Source organism: Rousettus aegyptiacus, unplaced genomic scaffold, assembly GCF_014176215.1.
Source record: "Rousettus aegyptiacus isolate mRouAeg1 unplaced genomic scaffold, mRouAeg1.p scaffold_m13_p_4, whole genome shotgun sequence".
Classification (NCBI taxonomy): domain Eukaryota; kingdom Metazoa; phylum Chordata; class Mammalia; order Chiroptera; family Pteropodidae; genus Rousettus; species Rousettus aegyptiacus.
The window spans coordinates 128,640,587-128,659,477 of NW_023416307.1; the positions used below are offsets into that span (position 1 = coordinate 128,640,587).

At 44.6% G+C, this 18,891-nt stretch overlaps 1 protein-coding gene across 1 annotated transcript in view; it reads right to left on the reverse strand.

Annotated features, from left to right (window-relative positions):
* Positions 1-18,891, reverse strand: part of EPHB1 (EPH receptor B1) — a 400,881-nt gene that overhangs the window by 130,533 nt on the left and 251,457 nt on the right. The window contains exon 4 of the mRNA XM_016140353.2: positions 1,043-1,198. Coding sequence (XP_015995839.1) covers positions 1,043-1,198 — 156 coding nt within the window. The remainder of the gene's footprint in view (positions 1-1,042; positions 1,199-18,891) is intronic.

Consider the following 18,891-nt stretch of genomic DNA (forward strand, 5'->3'; position numbering starts at 1 on the left):
TTTTGTTCCTGGAGGTAAAGGGAAGACATCTCCTTGCATGGAGCCAGGCAACAGCATCCAATGCAGAATTAAGTTTTAGCATAATTAGGGTCTGCCCCGGAGCAGTAACTTCAGCATACAATGGGAATACTGAAAAGAAAAATCACTGGTGTTTTAGGGATGCAATACTTTGGGTGGTCGGAGCACATTCTCTAAAGTGCTGTGCAGGGAGAATAGTGCTTTCTGCCTCCCATAATTATAGGGGAGAACACTGAGATAGAATTTCCCCGCTCCCATCCTTATCCAGGAAGTGGAGCCACCTACCTCCATACTTTTGTCCGGGTGACTGCCCTTCCCTCTAGAGCAGAGAATGGGAGAATGGTGGACTTGAGGTCTTAGCCCAAGACCCTAGAACATCTGCCTCGGAGATGCCCACTATGGCCAGGCCTCTGGTCTTGTCATTTGGTGGGGGCACAGAGGTTATACTATACTAGGCACTGGAAGTGACACAGGGAGATGAATTTATGGTCCTGGTACACAAAGACCTTCATTTGGTAAGTGAGAAGGCAAGTACAGAATAATTAGGCAATTGATAAAATTATGAGATTTCTGAGGGGAGTCTGGTCACAGAGATACAGAAAGTCCAGTGACAGGAGAGGATCTTCTCAGTTGTTAGGACCAAGGGGGTTTCTTGGAGGAGGTGACTAAGTTACTAGGAATTGTTGGAATAACCTAGTATCTTTTGATTTTGCTCTCAAAGAACTCTCTAGGTGGGAGTTTTTAACATCTGGTGGGGAGAAGTTGTCTTGCTTTGGTGGGAGGGAGACGCTAACATCTGGGAGGAGGAGGTAACAAAGAACATAATTTTGCCTGGGCTACTAAGCAGGGAGAGCGGGGTCCTGCATGCCCAGCATAGGAGCTGTCCACTTCAGCACCACAGCCGACATTTCCGTTTAGTACTGCAGTTTGGAGAATGTTTTCTTACTCTCCTCTGCCCCAAGCCCACCACTTGCACTGTTAGGGAACCAAACTCCCTAGCCCAGAGCCTTTACTAGACACTTACTAGTACATGCCACTTCCGGGGGGTCAAAATCTGCTCGGTAATAGCCGGTCCGGCAGGTGCAGATGGGAGACGCCTCTGAAGGGGATCGGCTGTTGGAGGGGCAATGGGAGCAGCCCTCAGCTTCCTGGCTGGCCTTGAACATCCCAGCAGGACAGGCTGGAACACAAAGAGACCATCTGAGAATTAACAGAAGAGTAGACGTCAGAGGTCCTCCCCTGGAACTGGAAAATGAGATTCTGCCCCTCCTCCCAAAGGACATTGAGATACCCTCTTACACAAAGTGAGCACTTCAGTCTGAGAAAACCCCTGTTTAACACTTCCAATTCTTCAAACATCCTTAGTGACAGATCCCTTGGCCTGGCACCAATGGCCTCTCTCACTTGAACAATATGAATAATGATTTTTCCCTTCCAGGTGTGTTGAGAGATTTAAATGAGAATGAAACTAATGTGTCACTCAGTGTCTGGGATTTAAGTGCTCTAAGAATAGTTATCCCCTCCCTTGTCCACTTGGTTAACAGCTGAGTACCCTGAGCCACTCGCTGAAGGAATCTTGCCTAGTGTCCTTGGATGAAATAGGGTCTTGGTTAACAATGGACCAGATCTATAGTTCTTAAATGTCATGTTGCAAAACACAGGGGACACATGTGAGTTGTATTAGCAAGCATTTGCTGTAAATGATGGTAAAGGACTAGAATTCATGAGCGATTCTTTAAAAAGAAATTAAAGTGATTTCAAGGTTACTAGATTTACAATATCATTCTTTCTTAACTGCATTTTGAAATGTTTTGAGGGGTGGGACACAAAAAAAAAAAAGAGGGGAAGACAATGAACCAGGGAATGTGTCATGTACTTGGTGTCATCTATCATGTACATGGCTGTGGAGAAGGTTGGGAAAGCCTGGCACAGCCTCATGTCCACTAGCAATACCCTCAGTTATGAAGCACTTCCTCTTAATTCCCTATATGGTCAGACTGTGAAGAGCCACAACCCAAAATGTCTGATTCCAGTCCATCCCTTGGGTTTTCATCATGCCTCATTTAGAGAGACCCTCTACTCCAGACATCTGGTCTCCTCCTTGCTGATTCTTCAAAACACGGCTCCTGCCTCCTCTGCTTCCCTGAAGCCCTTCCTCCCCATCTTAGCTCTCGACTCTTCCTGTGCCCAGGTAACCTGCTCTGGTTCATCCTCCTTTGAAACCAGGTGAAACTTATTGCATGGTCAATTCATTTGGTTTTCTTCATTCAACCACTAATTCATTAAGCACACTTCACTAATTCATTCAGCACACATTTACTGTGACTCTTCTAAAGGCATGATCCAGGGAATTTAGAGAATACAGCCTGCCTTCAAGGAGCTCTTGATCCAGTGTCCTCATACAATTATACTGCAATATGGTTGACGCTGTAAGAGAAGTACCATCCATTATAATGGCTTCTACTTACAAAGCTCATCTTCCCAAATATACAGTTCCCTCATGGGAAGTGCAGAGTATTTTTTAATAAGAGTAGTAACTACCATCTGTTAACATTCTTGTTAAGTGTTTTACATTCATTATGTCTATGGGGTAGCTATTATTATCTCTTTTTTGCTAATGAGGAAATTGGGATATGAAGAGGTTCGAAAAGTTGCCCAGTATCACACTGTGGGAGAAATGACAGTGATGACATACACGTAAACTATTTGGGAACTATCCGGAGCTTTTCTACTAAGACAAGAAGGAAGGACTGTTTCCTGTGCTAGAAAAGTTGTTTCACTCTTTTGCTCACTTGAAGTGAGGCAAAGTGTTTCAGTTACTGTGGAAGTGCCTGGGGGTGGGAGCTCATCTTGGATGGGAAGTGATTTCTGAAATGAAATGTTCTGAAATAGTCTAACCCAAGAGTATTACATGGCATCCACCCTCTTTGGGTTGTGAATATCTGTTACTAACAAAAAGATTCTGAAGCCAGATATTTTGAAAAAGTGGATTTAAAAGTTAATCTCATTTTTTTTTTTATTACAGAATTTCTCAAAACTTCCAAAAATGATATACAGAATGCTATGCTTTATCACCAAGAAGCCCTATTTTGTACAGCATCCTCTGGGATTTAATTCCCTTGGTACACATTGGGGTAAATATTGTCTAGATGATTCAATATGATTCTTAAAGATTTTCATTTTAACCTATGTAAACATGGCCCACTTGCTGACCCATCTGAACACATTCAAAAGAAACTTCTCTGTAGAAAAGAAAGAACAATTCAAATCTTTACTAAAGACTCAACAAATAAAACCCCGAAGGGAAAACCCTGAATGACATACTCAAAGTATCAAAGGATTTTGCATATTGATCTATCTTTCCAAGCCCACTCAGGACAGTCTCTTCCTCTATTTCTTTCCTCCTCTTTTCCTTCCTTCTTTTCATATGTCTTCACTGTCTCCTGTGGGAAGCTCTTGGCTCTTTCTACTATAACTGAACTAGCACTACTGGGCCCTATTCAGTTCTGAAGCTGAAGAATACAGAGAAAGTCCAGGCTTGCGCTATCTAAACACAGCGGAAGCTCTTTCTCTGGAAAGTGATGCCTCTCATGCATTCATCTGCTCCCTTCCACACTGTAATTTTCTTAATGTATCAGTCCAAGAGAAACGAGGTATTTTCTCTTTCTAGCACTTAAAAGCCTCCTCACTTTACATTTAATAAGTTAGCCGCATAAACAATCATCTTGATATCCACAAGTAGTGAAGAATTTTGTAAAGTGCCTTCCTGAGATTTCTGATGGAGGAAGGCAGACCTGGGTACCTTGAAGTCTCTGGACTCTAAGGTGGCCAAAAGAGGAGGAAGTGGAGAAGAATGGCTCCAAGCTGGACTTCAAGGAGAGAAGCTCAAAGAAAGGGTGAGGAGAGAGGTCCTGGGAGAAGGTGTGATTCCATACTCCCCAGGGCAGGGAGTACCAGGCAGTGGTCAAACAGTCCTGGGTCTGATTCCTGTCTCTTGTTTGTTCCTAGGTGGGTGATCACTGGCAGGTTACAAAATTCCTGAGCACCTCAACCCAGTCATCTGTATAAAGGATCTATAAAAGATACACTTACACTTCTCACAACAAAAATAATAATTTATAAATTATTATATTTAAATTTAATAAATTTAAATATGAAAATGTGCCTATTATTCATGAGTGCCAAATTATGCTAACCCTCGCCACTCCCACTCACACTCTCCTTTTTGAAAAACAGGGATTTTTTTTTTTCAGAGACTTTTAGAATTTAGGGTCAGAATATAAGTTTTGAGTCCCAAAGCAGGCAAATAATTCCTGGAACCAAATGGAACGATGTGTTTTTATACAGATTATTTGTCTTGTATAATAAGTGAATCATTATACCTATAAAATATATTTTACCTAAAATTACCCAATGAATGATCTCTTTAATATTCATATTTCATAAGTTAATATTTTAATAAAATCTGTCTCTAGATATTCCCTAATTTATAAAGAAGCAGCATTCCTAGGTTCATTTATTAGACTTTTAGGTTGTAACTTGTAAGCACATTTGTGCTATATTTTCTCATAAAATTAATGTTTTACGTAATAGTTAAAGTGGCAGGCTAGTCCACAAAGCCTTTTTAACTCATCTTGTATCAGACACTACCAATAAGAAATGGAAGTTAACAGTATTATTATTTTACTAAAAATTTAACATGGAAAAATAAATTTTAAAAAGCCATGCTGTCCCTTGAGAAAAAGTAACTTTAATTAGAAGTGATACATGGGCCTTCTGGGTAGATTATGAATAAAAATATTTACTCCAATGAAAGCAAAAGCAAATGGCCCAGGTAAGTCACTTGAGTATGTCAAGCATCTGGGAGTTAATACAATAGAGCATGATGCAGACTCTGGCAGTCTGGAGACCGCTTACCTGCCTAAGGGCTCTACAGTTTCAGAAAATAGTAATTATAAACTGTTTGGCCTAACCAAACATATAGCCACACTTAAAGGCAATTTTGAGGTTGATAACACAGTTCTTTGCTTTACTATCATTCCAAAACTTCGGGGTTGCCTTTCTCTTGATACAAAATTATAGTCAGCACTATCATTACAGTTATAAGCAACTCATTCAACAAATGTTTATTGAAGATCTGCCATGTGCTAGGCACCATGCTAGAAAAATAGAACTGAGTGTGGGGGTGGAGAGACAAACTTTAGGAAGCACCCTTCCTGGTGAGGGAGGCAGACGATGGAATGCTGATTCCTTCAATATAGTGTGATCTGTGCTAAGCTTGTGTGTGCACGGGGAGACTGGTCAGGTAGGATGCACATCATTTTGGGAATCGTTATGAGATGGGGAGGGGAGATTCAGAAGGAGAGGCAAAGATAAAGCGAGAAGGGAAGAGGTGGAAGAATAGGTGAGGTAGAAAGGGAAATTAGGTCAGAGAGTGTCCAGCCCAGGATCTCAGCAGAGAGGGTTTCATTATTATTCCAGTGATGAGTGGAAAGAGAAGTAGTTCATGCGCCTTGCTGTGTATTCACACAAGACCTTCGCCAGTAGGACACCTGTAACTTGGAGGGCTGTATGGTTCCGGCACCGGTGCAGCCCACAAATGCTTTGTTTCCTTAAGAAAATGGGGTTAACGACCCTCCATTTCAAGTGATCACAGTTCAGACAGGTGATAAATGGAGCTTTTTGGTGGTACCCTCACACACACACCTCTTTCCCCGCCCCCCGACTTTGACGAAGAGAAAGAAACAAGACCTGAGTACTCATCCCTAAGCATGTATGCACTTTCCACTCCCTAGGCAAAATACACAGCATTTCCCTCCCCCTTCGAGTGACAAGAGACTGTATACGTCACCTCTAGCTGATATCCAGAAGGTCACCTTGAAACACCCACCTAACTTCTCAGAGCCTCAACAAGGTAACAAATTACCTGGTGCTTACAATGCTCTTGAGAACCGCCCCCCTCTCGTCCCTGCACGCAGACTTCCAGTGACACTAAATCCATCACCTACAGTACTATTACTTTATAAAGAAACAGATTAAGTGTCTCATAAACAGTGCAGTGATTGAGATAATGGAAAGCGCCTCTCGTCCCCATCTGCAGCATCAGGTTATGAAGCATTTCCAAGCAGCCAGGAAGAGGAAATTAATAGAAGCAAGAGGGAATAACCACTTTTATGCAATTTCCTCAGGAGATAGTGGACCATCTAATCTTTATTGGAGCCCTTTAACCTGTCACTCAGCACTCACCAGAGCCTCTTTAGCTCTCACAATTTTTCTTGATGTCGAAGGAAGATAAAATGGAAACCTCAAAATATGATTGTATAATTTTCATATGCGGAGGGTGCACATTGCCTGTGTCCCTCCCCTTCAAATGAGGCCTCAGAAAACAACATTTTTATGCAGAAGAAATGTGGGAGAGCTTAACTATGCCCGGCGCATGGTCCAGGGGGTCACAGCTACTCTGCAGGAAGAAAATCTCTCCTTGCATTTTAAATGCGATTCTTCCCTCCACTGCTGCCTTCTGTCCTTGCTCTTTCTTTTTAATAATCTGATTACTTCTCCTGATCTAATTTTTCTCCCCCAGATGAGTTTGCAAAGGTTCATGCCAATGAATATTCATCCCCTGCTTAAGAACTGGTGCCTTTTTCTCAAGGCAGGTGCAGCTCAGCAGCTGGCTCTGAAGTCTTCCTGCCTCTCGGGGTGGCTGAGAGGGGCAAGGCATATACTTCTGTCCAGGAATAAAGAGGTTCAGAGCCCCAAGTTGATTACTCCCCTTCCTCTCCATACTTCACTCCAGCTCTGTAGAGCTGCAGAGAACTCTACGGTGGATGTGAGGAGGGGAGGCAAGAGATTCCCGTGGGACACGCACACAGCTCTATACAGCTCTTCCCTTAGGTCTTGTGGACTCACATTGGGCCTGATACGTACACGTACTCCTGTGGCCAAATGTCTCCATCATCTTCACACTATTGATGGCTGACACCACAGGTACTTGATTCTGGAACTCCAGGCATGAAGCTCTCTGGAAGAAGGTGGCACTGGGGTGTCCTTGCTAGAATTCCGTTCTCTATTTTCACCAGCGGCCTTTGCTCTTTCTACAGATGGGTATCCCTGGACAACTCCAGGACATCTCATTGTGACCCAGATCCTTGTGATACTCCCACTTCCCAATGTGTTGACGTGAATATAAGGAGATAGCAAAGTGGTTCTAGGCATGCACACTTTTATCCATTCAGTTATGTACTAGTTTGAAAGTTCTCTGAGGGCTGATCATCTTTGCATTTCCCTCTCCCCAGTGCTAAGCACAACTTACACGTAAGCATAACACAGTCTGTGGCTAGTTGAACTGAATACTCACTGAAGGCCTGATATGATAAGAATAAAGATAAAAACTGTGATAAAAATAATAACAACAACAAAATATGGTCTCACCATTAGATATTTTCCATGCAAAGATCTTTACTACGAAAATATTTTTTTAAAGCTTTTCTGTACTAAGGCCTTCAAAATGGCCTGAGATTTTTGATTCAACATTCTACTTCTAAGGACTCATTCTAAAAAAAAAAAAAAAAAAAAAAAAAAAAATGCAAGCAAATGTGAAAAAAAGATTTATGTTAATGGATGTTTATACCAATGTTATGCAAAATATGGAAGAAAGAAAGGAAGGTAAGAAAAAGAAAGGATGGAGAAAAAAAGAAAGAACATAAATGTCAAAAAATAGGGTATTGACTAAACAAATTGTGGAACATCCATAAAATGGACAACTACACAGTCATTAAAATTATGCCATAGAAAAATATTTTAAAAGTAGGTTTAAAACTATACATACAGTATAAACTTCATAATACACATGAACATACACATATACATATGCACCTGTATACACACAGGCATGCATAGAAATAAACTCTACTCACTAAAATGAAAACCAGGATTGGGAGCATTACTTTATTTTGTGTTTTTCTGTAATTTCCCAATGTTTTGCATTGTATGTACAAGACTTGAGTAATCAAAAAAAAATTTCAATCATTACATATTTAAATTTCGGGAAAGACACAGAAGTATGGATGGCATCCTCCAACTCCAAGTTGCTGAGCTGAGCAAGGCAGTTCAGACTAAGCTGATTACTGAGAAAAGCTCTACCCCAGAGCTGCAGACGGCTTGTGCCAGAGATCTTTGGAGGAAGGGGAGAGTAAAGAGAAGCTGGGAAGGCTGCCTGGGGAAGGTAGCACAGGCACAGGCCTTGAAGGACAGATGAAATTTGATGCAGAAATGGGAGGGTGGGGCGACGGGAGAGGACTCTGAGAGAGCAGGCCCCTAGCTTGCCTGGGGAACCTTTGGGTACTTGCAGAGGTTGCCAGGAATAAGAATAAAGCACTCATGGGGGCCATGGCACTTGCACTTCTATGAGGACCAGCACACACGAAGCCAAATGGATCTCCGGTTTCTGCCTCCTTGGGCCTGGTGCCAGCTGTAATGGCCTGTGCAGAGGGGATACTTAGCTATGTCATACACTCGTATCACTTTTGGTGACACTTGCTGAAACTGATGAATGCTGCAGGCACCATGACACAGGCGAGACTGTAACTTCCAGTGCTATTAAGCTGCTCAGACAGCATCAGCGGCAGGGAGCCCAGAAGGCATCAATCAGTGTGGAAGTTGTTAAAGAGGCGGGGTCAGGATGAGGATGCTCTGCCTTGGTGGAATGCGGAGATCACTGGTCAGGACTGAAGGGTGACAAACAGAAGAGCACTGTCTTAAGAGGGAGGGGGAGGCACTTAGGTTCTTATCACTAATGGCAGTCTGTCCTCAGAGAGCAGCTGGGCACAGGTCAGTCAAGGCCAGGTCCAGGCATAGGAGGCTGGGCATCAGAGCCTCACAGAAGGGAGTTTTAGGCTGCATCCTGCAATTGTGGCCCTGGGTCAGTGTGGTTGGAGAGTGAGGATAGCCATAAAGCAAGCCCAGGTGTTTTCTAATGATCCAGACAAGCGAACTGTCTCAAACTGTGGTCTCCAGACCAGCAACAGCAAACAGCATCGCTGAGTACGTGTTAGAAATACAGAATTTCAGAACCCACTCCAAACTTACTAAACCAGAAATTGTAGGGTGAGGCCAAACCATCTCTCTTCCAAGAGATCCTAGTGCAGCTCCAGTGCCCTAGACGTCCCCGGAGTGGAAACTTTATGGCCTTGGGATCTGAGAAAACTGCCACTTACTGGTTGTGTGGTATTAAGTGAGTTACTTACCCCTCTGAACCTCATCTGTAAAAGAAAAGTGCTAGGGTAACTTTACTCTCAGAGCTTTTGTGCCGATCAGTGTCATGCAGGTAAACTTTCTGGAAGGTAGTATCTGCTCAGGAAATAGCTAATGCTTTCTACAAGGTGCCAAGCTGACTGTCTTTATTAATCATTCATTTTAAAGGATTTAAATTGACTGTGCTAGGCACTGGAATAACCAGTGGGTGAAACAAAGATCTGCCAACCCCGCCCAGGGAGCTGACATCCTAGTGGAGAAAGACACACTCAAACTACAATTCCAACAGATGAGACCAGTGAGAAGGACAGACAGGGACCTAACCGGGTCTGGGAAGGTCTCAGGCAAGTGATATCTAAGTTAAGACACAAAGAATAAATAAAAATCGAACAGGTCGGCAGAGATAAGGTGGGAGATAGAGAACCTTCCACATGGAGAGAGCAGCATGAACAAAGATCCAGGAGAAAGAATATGACTCAGTCAGGAGACTGAGCACAACGCGTCTGTTGAGGTGTAGTGTGAGTGCCACAGGCTCAGTTAGAGAGCACTGTGGGGTGAACTGTGGAAAATAAATCAGTGAGAGGTAGTAACCTGAGCTTACGCATCAAGCCCCCTAGGCTTTGCCCTGAGGTCCAAGAAAGTCACTGATGGGATTAAAGTTGGGAAGAAACACAATTGGATTTTTGTTTCTGACTGATCATACTAGCTGCTGGGAAGAGACGGGATTGGAGGAGTAAGGACAACTAGGGGAGACACAGTAGCCCAAAAAGCACTAATGACCCAGTGTAGTAGAAATGGAGATATGTAGATGGATTCGAGAGTTGTTTAGAAGAGGAAGACCTGGTGATTAATTAGCAATCACTCATTCATTCAACAGATATGCACTGAGCCCCCTACTGGGTGCCAGGCAGTGGGCCAGGTGCTGGGTATGAAAGACAAGGATCTGTCGTCTGGCTCGTGTCCCCGCTGATCCTCCATGTTTCATCCACTCAGGTTACACATTTTCCTCTTCCTGGGGTTCTCTTTCAAAACTCCAGCACCCTAGCAGTGGGTTCACTGCCCCTATGACTTTGAGGGCTTGAGGGGTAACATTAGGAAAGGGCCCAGAATTGAAAAGGTAGGGAAGGGGCTCACTCAGAAATCAGGACTGATCTGGTGCCTCTGGAATCTGGCTGTGTCTGCCCCGCCAAGTCTGTGCCCTACCTGCCAGCCTGCAAACAGAGCAAGAGGAGCCCCTACACTGAGGAGGGGTGCAATTCTCTTTAGATTCGGGAATCTTCAGGGTAGCCAAAGCCTTCAGGACTTTGGAATGGAACCAAGAGGAGAACTCTAGCCTGAGACCCAGGTATCACATCTACTTTATTTTGCTAGCCCCTGAAGGAGTGGCATTCCCTGAGCCCCTCCCCACAGAGCAACTGGACAGCCAATCCCTGCTGAGAGCCCCAGGGGCAACTTCCTAAGCTTTAGCCCAACAGGGCCCTTCCCTTTCTACATCCCCTGAGTTAGAGATGAGTCACTTTCTTCACATTGAGCAAGAAGAGGGCTATCGTTGACGAGTGAAGGTAGACATGCAGGGAAGTCAAAAGTGAAAGTGGACCCCGGAGGCGCCCTCAATCCAGAGGTAGCAAAATGGCCGGATGGGAATGGACTTCTCAAGATTTTGGATATCAGGGGCAGGGCAAGGCCTCCTGGAGAAGACCCAATGACATAGCCAGGTGGTGAAGGAGGCGGGTGAGCCCTGCAGGGGCAGGGGTGGAGGACCTACCCTTTAGAAGAGGGTGGAAGCACCCCGCCTGCAGCCAGAGCAGACTCTTCTAAAGAAGTATGCCTTCCATGTTTCCCTCTCCACCACCGGGAAGATCCTTCTCGGGGCAGAGGAAGGTGAGGGCCAGATTGCTCTGGCCACTCCTGGGGATCCCAAGGTCTTCTATCTTGGTTGGACCCATTGAGCCACCAGCAGCCAGGCCCAGACTCGTACTGCTATGCCCGTGTGGGAAGCAGGTAGGGAATCCCCAGGTGTCCCATCTCCAGGCCACATCCCCACCCAAATCAGAGCCCGGCTGCCAATGTTCTAAAAACATCATCAGTCTGGTAGCACTGGGAAGCAGGTGAAGGGGCCATACGCTGGTGGTCAGGCTGCTTCCCATATTTTCAAACTGAAGTGTTTACCCTTTGAGAAAAACCTTCTTTTTAAATACTTCCCCTGACTAAGACCTAGATGAATGCCCTTTAAAAATAATTTATAAGCAAGTTAAGATAAACGAAGGTGACTTCTCGCTGTGTTTCTCAGGCTGGATGATGGTGAGACACCCCCAGAGCTCCTGCTCTTTCCCTGGGCTGGCCACCTGCACATGCAGATGCCAAGTCTCACAGGCCATCGCATCCAGAACTGGCACTGCTCTCCCCTGCTCCCTCTGCCTTCCACAGAGCCAGCAAACAAAGAAACAGAAACAAAACACCAACCACCAATCTCATTTTCCCTCTAAACCATGACAAGGCAAATAGCCCTCTTCCCTTAGGAAAGATGTTATCATTTCTCCCTTTCCAAGCTTCCTTGCCCCAGGGCTTTGGCGAGTCCACAGATCATAGGTAGCCAGGGTGGGAAAGGACCTTAGAAATACCCTAGAACAGGGTTAGCCAGTTCCCAGCACAGCTACTATCACCACCTTCATAGTCAAGCCATGGCAGGCATCACTAATCAATCACAGCACCTATTCCCACTCAACCCAGACCAGAGCTCAGAATCTTTAACACAAGGCCCAGGCAGCTGCTACCCGTGGAACAACAGGGTATGTCCCAGAGCTATGATAGGGACACTGAGGCCCAGGGAAGGCAATGAGTGGCTTGGCAGAGGTGCACAGTCAGCAGGGGAACCTGAACAAGCCATGGTGTTTGTTTTGCCTGCCTATGTGGCCCAGTCATCAGGATGAGCTTGCTGCAGCTCTGCAGCTCTGCAAACTCACCCCTGCCCTGTCCCCAGCTGCCTCAACTCTTTCTCCTTCTCGTCTTTGAGGTCTGCCCCACAGCACAGCCTCCTCTCCAGCTGGGAGGCCAGGGCACCTAATTATTCTCTCAGCGTGCATCCGGGAAAGAGCTGCATTATGTTTAAGTAAGTGTGGCTAAGAGGTGCCGCATCTCAAGAGAAGGTCAAGTGCTGCATATGTATAATATAAGATTAAGATTTCCCCCTTCTGTGGTGTACTTGATAAAATAATTTTGCTGTGACCTTTACAGAAACCCAGGAGTAGAAATGGGCACAATGGAATTTCCAGCTTCTCCCCAGGTCACAAAGTCATAAACACATAAATCTGTAACGAAATTACACACCGTTCAAGTGGGACAAGTGAGCAAAAGAAATGATTTTTATTTTTCAGTAACGAGGAAACAAAAGCTTTGAGGCTGCAATACTCAAGCTTATTAATAGAGATGTCTTGACGGATGAGTGAAAGGAATCCTTTCCCACACTGCCCTGGCCTGGCTTGAGAGCCCAAAGAGTATGGCATTCTCCCCCACGCCCCCGGCCACAAAATGTCAGAGAAAAGTGGCCTGTCCAAGGTCACATAGTTGACAAAGTCAGGTCCAACCTGGCTCTGCCACACCTTTGCCTAGAGAATTTGTTGGACTCGGTCTCAGGTCCTGAATTGCAGTAATAATGGGTGTAGCACTTTGCAAGACTCAGCATCAACTCTGAAACAGTGAAATTACCATGAGCAATAATTGATATTGAAATAATAAGGTTATACTCATCCCAAAAATTCTCCAAGTAGAAGTGAACGTGACAAGGCAGAACATTTGCATGACATTTATCCAAAACACTAAAAGGAGACAAAGTTGGCAGAATCCATTGTGTCTGACCCATGACTTTTTCCCAGTAATCTCACCAAATCTGAAGTAGCCTCTGAATGGGACTTACAGGTTCTAGAATAGAGAGGGTGCCCTCCTTCTGAGCAGCTGGGCAGGGGCGACCCTAGGCCCTGGAGCACTGGGGGCCATGTGCGTAGTCCAGTGGGTGTTGTAATCAGAGCAGCTGGAATTGGACTCCACTGCTGAGAGAGGTGGGAAAAGGTTGGCTAGTGTGTTCTCTCCAGTGACCATTTATTCCCAGGTACTGAGAAGTAATTTCCAGAGTGCTCTGTGACCTCCCTATTTGCAGTTTCTGGATAAACATTAGTTTCACCAACTGCCTTCAGGTTTGTCAGTTAAACATGATTAAAGGAGAAGCTTGCAGCTCAGATCAGATGTGTTAAGGGTGCACTTAGCACTTAGATCTCAATGTGCACTTAGAGGAAGCCATTCACCTGAAGATACCAGCATCAGGGAGGGCCTCGGGAAGGAGCAGTAGGTGCAGACACAAGGGAAGGCCAGAAAGGAAAAGTGGGGAAAAGCTCAGGGGCAGGTCCTGCTATGCAGTTTGGCAAAAGGACATCCCCCAAGGAAACAAGTCTAGGGCTTATGGATGACAGGAGTCTAGTTGGACATGAGACCATTATGCTGGTCCCTCTGCTACTGAGGAAAGGGCCTGCTCTTCCTGTCCCCTCCTCTTCCCCCAAGTTTTTGGGTCAGGCCAGTAAAGGCCTCTATTAAATGAGAGACTAGCGTGTCCTGCAATGCACAGGCTCAGGTGGGATGTTGGGCCAGTTCCCTTCCACCCTTGGCACCCTTCTCAGGCAAAGTCTGTGGTTTGCCAAGCTGACCACACCTGCTAGAATTAGTTATAATGTTGTGTTGATATTAATAACAACAATTTTATTAATTATATCAATGACCAGTATTGAAATAAGCATTTATCATGGCCTAGGTACTCAGATGTGCAACCTGATGTCATTTCATGCTCATGACAACACTAAGAGACTTGTACTACAATTGTACCCATTGTGCATATGAAGAAACTGAGGCTCAAATAAGGCCAGTCACTTGTCTAAGTTCCTAAAGCCAGTGGTGGAACCAGGAATTGAACACAGGGTGCCTAAATCCAGAGACTTGATAGTTCACTGGTTGGAGTGTTTTAAAATCAAGTAAATTTCCTTGAAACTCACAAAACTAATGTGTGTCAGGTTAAATATAAGGATGCCAACATGACTCGTTGGGGGAAAGGAGTACCAACTTCTGAGTCATAAACTCCACTACTTATAGCCATAGGAAGCTAGTTCTATAATCTTTTTATGTCTCAGTTTTCTCATCTGTAAAAATGGAATAACAATAATCCCTGTCTCATAAGTGTTTTGAAGGCTGAATGAGATAATGAATACAGAACGTTTGGTGCAGTACCTAGCATATAATAACAACTCAATTATTCTATTATAAAATTGTAATGTGTTCACTATAGGTGATGTGTCATCTCTCTGCTATTGTGTTATATTTTTAAAAGACAGTATTTGTGCCATTACATGGAACATTCCCATCAGAGTTGGACAATGCATGGGCATTGGCTTAAATCACTAGGGATATAAGCAGAAGTGTATGTGGGTTTTGGGCAGTGACTATCAAGAGAGAAAGCTAGCTCTTCATCTCCCTTTCTTCATTTCTGTTGGCCGAAAAGTTGACATGATGGCTGGAACTCAAGCAGCCACCTTGGACTGTGAGGTGGAAACTGTGTGTTAAGGATGTCAGAGCAATGAGTTAGAATATACCTGGGTCTCCAAAACCATAACATAGAATACCAGCTTGGATTTATTTTACATGACAGAAAAAAATTTTCTATAATTTATCTTATTTTTCTATTTCTCATAAACAAATATAATCCCAACGTGCCATTTCTTTTCAAAGAAACTATGTAATGAAGATAGTATCATTCCCACTTCCCTGGCAACGACGCTGAGATTCAGAGCGGTAAAGCAACTTGCGTGATATTTCTCAGCTAGTCTTGCAGGGGCAGAATTCAAAACCAGGTTTTCCTCACTTCAGAGCTGATGCCCTTTCCCGCTATTTACTAATATAAGTTAGTCATGGATTTAGGGCATTCTGTATTTATGGCATTTGCATTAAGGCTTGAGAAGATACATGTTCAAGTGCACATGAGCTCAGGTGATAGGCTTCGGAAACAGAGAAGATGTGTTTCTTTTCTGCTCACCGAAGATATCTTGCCCTACTTTCCCTTTCTAAAGGGAGGTGGGGAAAAAAACTATGGTCTATGTCATATGCTGGCTCTGAGCCCTCTCAATCCCTGCCTGCCTGAATTCCTGACCAGATGTAAAAAGGTAATGTATGGATGTGGTCACTGGGTATTCTGCAGAGGCCTTTTCTGAAAGGCAAATTCATCTTCCAGTGGGCAGAGGGAAATGAAGGGAGCATAAATAGTGGGACTGGCTGCATTCTCCAAAGGACCAGAGGATGCTTGGGCAGCTTAGCAGCAGGGTGGGGGTGAGTATTCATTGACATTAACTGTTTCTACTTCTAGTGGGGTGCCAGCTTCCTAGAATATGAGATGTTTGTTATTTATATGGCATATGGACACCTATAATTATTACTGTTTACTGACATCCCAGGCCAGCTATGCTAAAGGGGCCCAACCCCTTTATGCTCACTTTCCAGATAACTCCAGGGTGGGGTAATAGAGACAGAAGTAGCTAGGCTGCTGTCCATCAGCATTAGTGGGCACAGAACAGTGAGTGCCAAGGAAACCGTGAGCATTGAAGTTTGGATTTCATCATCATCAGGCTAATAATCATTATAATCCTATGAAGCTTCATTACTGAATTCCCCCTTTACCATTTATACACGTAACGCTCATTTATTAATAACCAAGATAAAGGTCCATAAAACAATATTGTTCCCATGTAACACGTCTTTCTTTTTGCTTTCAATAAGAATCCAGAATTTCATCAGAGGAATGTAAGCACTTCACCAAGATGTGTCAATTATTTCGAGATGACAGGTATTCGATTCCCAAATTCATCAGTGGGGGTTGAAAATGTATTGGCTCATCAAGCAGAGCACATTTCTGGAAGCGCCTTCACCATTTGGGAATCAAATAATAATTGCACTACCAACACCTTGACTTTCTAATGGAATTTTTCAAGGAGCTAAAGAGTTTTGACACATTCCCCTACCAACCCACTCTCAGATTCATCTTCTTTGGGGGCTTCTGACATAGTGAAGGCCCTGGTTTTATTTTTCCTATTTTGCAGAAGGAGAAACTCAGATTCTCAACTCAGAAGCTGAGTGACTCACATAAACAAAGCATGTTGGAGGCAAAGGAAAGATATGTAGCAGCTCCCTCACTCTGGGGCTCTAACCACTTGACTACACAGCTTCAGAAACATCACTCTTTGGACCCAGGCTCTGACCTGGGCTGCCGGAGATACAGGGCAGAGTAAGCTAGAGCCCCCATTCTCAAGGAACACAAGCCTAATGGAAAAACCAAATGCTAACAGTAATTATAAAAGAGCATGATTGATGTGAAAAGAGCAGCATACATACAAGCGGGGAGGACAGAGGCAGTCTCTTCTCTATATTGGGAGAGAAGAGAGTTCCCTTGGAGGAGATGATAACTGATTTGGGTTTTGAAGCATGAAGAGGAATTTACTAGGTAGATAAAATAAAGGAAGGCATTCCAGGCCAAGAAAATGTCATATACAGAAACACGGTGGTAGGAAAGAATCAAGGATGCTTAGAAGTTAGCTGGTGTCCTTGCTGAATGCCCATCACCAATCTAATGAAGAGAAGACTTTGTCTGCATGGAGACAGATATCAGGTGTTACAAATAAGCTGGAGTTAGTCTTGGCAGGGGGCAGAATGTTAAACTAAGTCGTGAAATAAGTAGGAATCATGGTAATGTTTCAGGATCACCACCCCCAATCCCCAATATGGAGTCTCTCTTGATGAGTGCTGCCAGTTCCTTACTCTCTAGGTAATCCTTCCTGCCCTCCTCCTTCTGACCTCTCAGAGGTCCTTGGAGAACCTTGGGGGCTGGCTGAGTCTGGGTAGTGGGGTATTGATGGCTTTGCCCTGGATGGGATTGCCCAGACTTCCTAACCCTGAGGTAAGCACCCTCCTAATGCCCTGAGCTCACCTGTCTGCATTCTCTGGGTGGGACCTCTTTTGTATAGTGCAGAACAACAGAAGTGCAAAATGGCCCTTCTGAGGAAGAGGAGTTAGTAGGTGCAGTTGAATAAATGTTCGTGCTCCCCAAATTCAAATGTTAAAGCCCTAACCATCAATGTGATGGTTTTTGGCACCTTTGGGAGATGATTAGAGTGACTGGGTCATGAGAGGGGAGTCCCAATCATGGGATTAACACCCTTTTCTATAAATGAGAAAGACATGATATCTCTCCTCTCTTCCTCTCTCATACAAACACTAAAGAAAGGGCATGTGAGGACATAATGAGAAGACAGACGTCCTGCAAACCAGGACACAGGCCCTCCTCATCAGACACTGACTGAATCTGCTGGCATCTTGATCTTGGACTTCTCAGGCCCCAGAACTGTGAAAAATAAATGTCTGTTGTTTAAACCCCTCAATCCATGGGATTCTGTTACAGCAGCCCAAACTCAGACAGCATGGATGCATCTTCCTTCCCTCCAAGGCCTCTGCCTTTTCTCCAGAAATATGACGATTCCCTTCTCGTGGGAAGGCCTCTTCCCTGCCTTGAATCGGGCTGCACTTCAGGCCTTCCCAGGCAGGGCCCAGTGTGGATTTATGATTTAATTTGTGTGTATGGCACAAAGAAATGATTTCTGGGCTGGTCACTTAAGAAATGATTAAAGACCATCATTTCAAACCCACAGCACTCCCTGGGGGAAGGGAAGTAGTTTGAGACAGAAGGAGGTGTTGGTAATATACTGAGATGGACGTGTGGCCAGGGATGCCAGTCTCCAGGGAGGAGACAAAGGCAGGGAGGGCAAGGCCTGCCTCGTACTGCTGCTATGAGGGGGAATGTATGCTGGGAGCACTGGACGGCACCCTCAGGACAAGATGAGCCACCCGCATCAGACATCTGTGATGCTATCTTTGTCCACACAAGCAGATGTCATCTGAGGCAGGCACAGAAAAAAGCAGCCCCATCTCCCTTCCTTGGCATCTTTACAACTTCAGAGCAGTACACCTGGGCCTGAAGGTGGCTGAGTATAAAGAAAGAAAACAACTCACAAAAGACCTCTGTCTTCTATAAGCTCGCCATGCCTTGACACAGACCGGAAACCCACATTCAGGAGCTCTGAATCACCCTTAACATCCCTTCCAAGCCAACGGCGAAAGGTTGCACCATACCAATTCATGACATGAGGCTGAGCCCTGAGACCAGATAATGAGCTTGGGAAGATACGCTCAGCTCCCCTAGGGGGCTCCTCAAAATCAGGGCTTTTCTCAGGACCTTGTAGATTAATTAACTAACCGGGCCACAAGAAAACACAGCTGAGGCCTGGACCAGCCGGCTTATGGTTGCACATTCAACATGTGGCCCCAGAATGTCATAGAAAGTGTCAATGGGACAGCAAAATTCACCCTGAGTGTTGACTCTGAACACCCAGGTTCCAGAACCAGTTCTTAAACCCTTGCTACTTGTAAGGTCATGGTCAAGACCCAGTGTAGCCCATCTGAGCTGCAGTGAATTCACCTGTGAAACAGGGATACAGGGAGTGAAAACAGCTCCTCACCTTTGCTGTTGATTGGTGAATACAT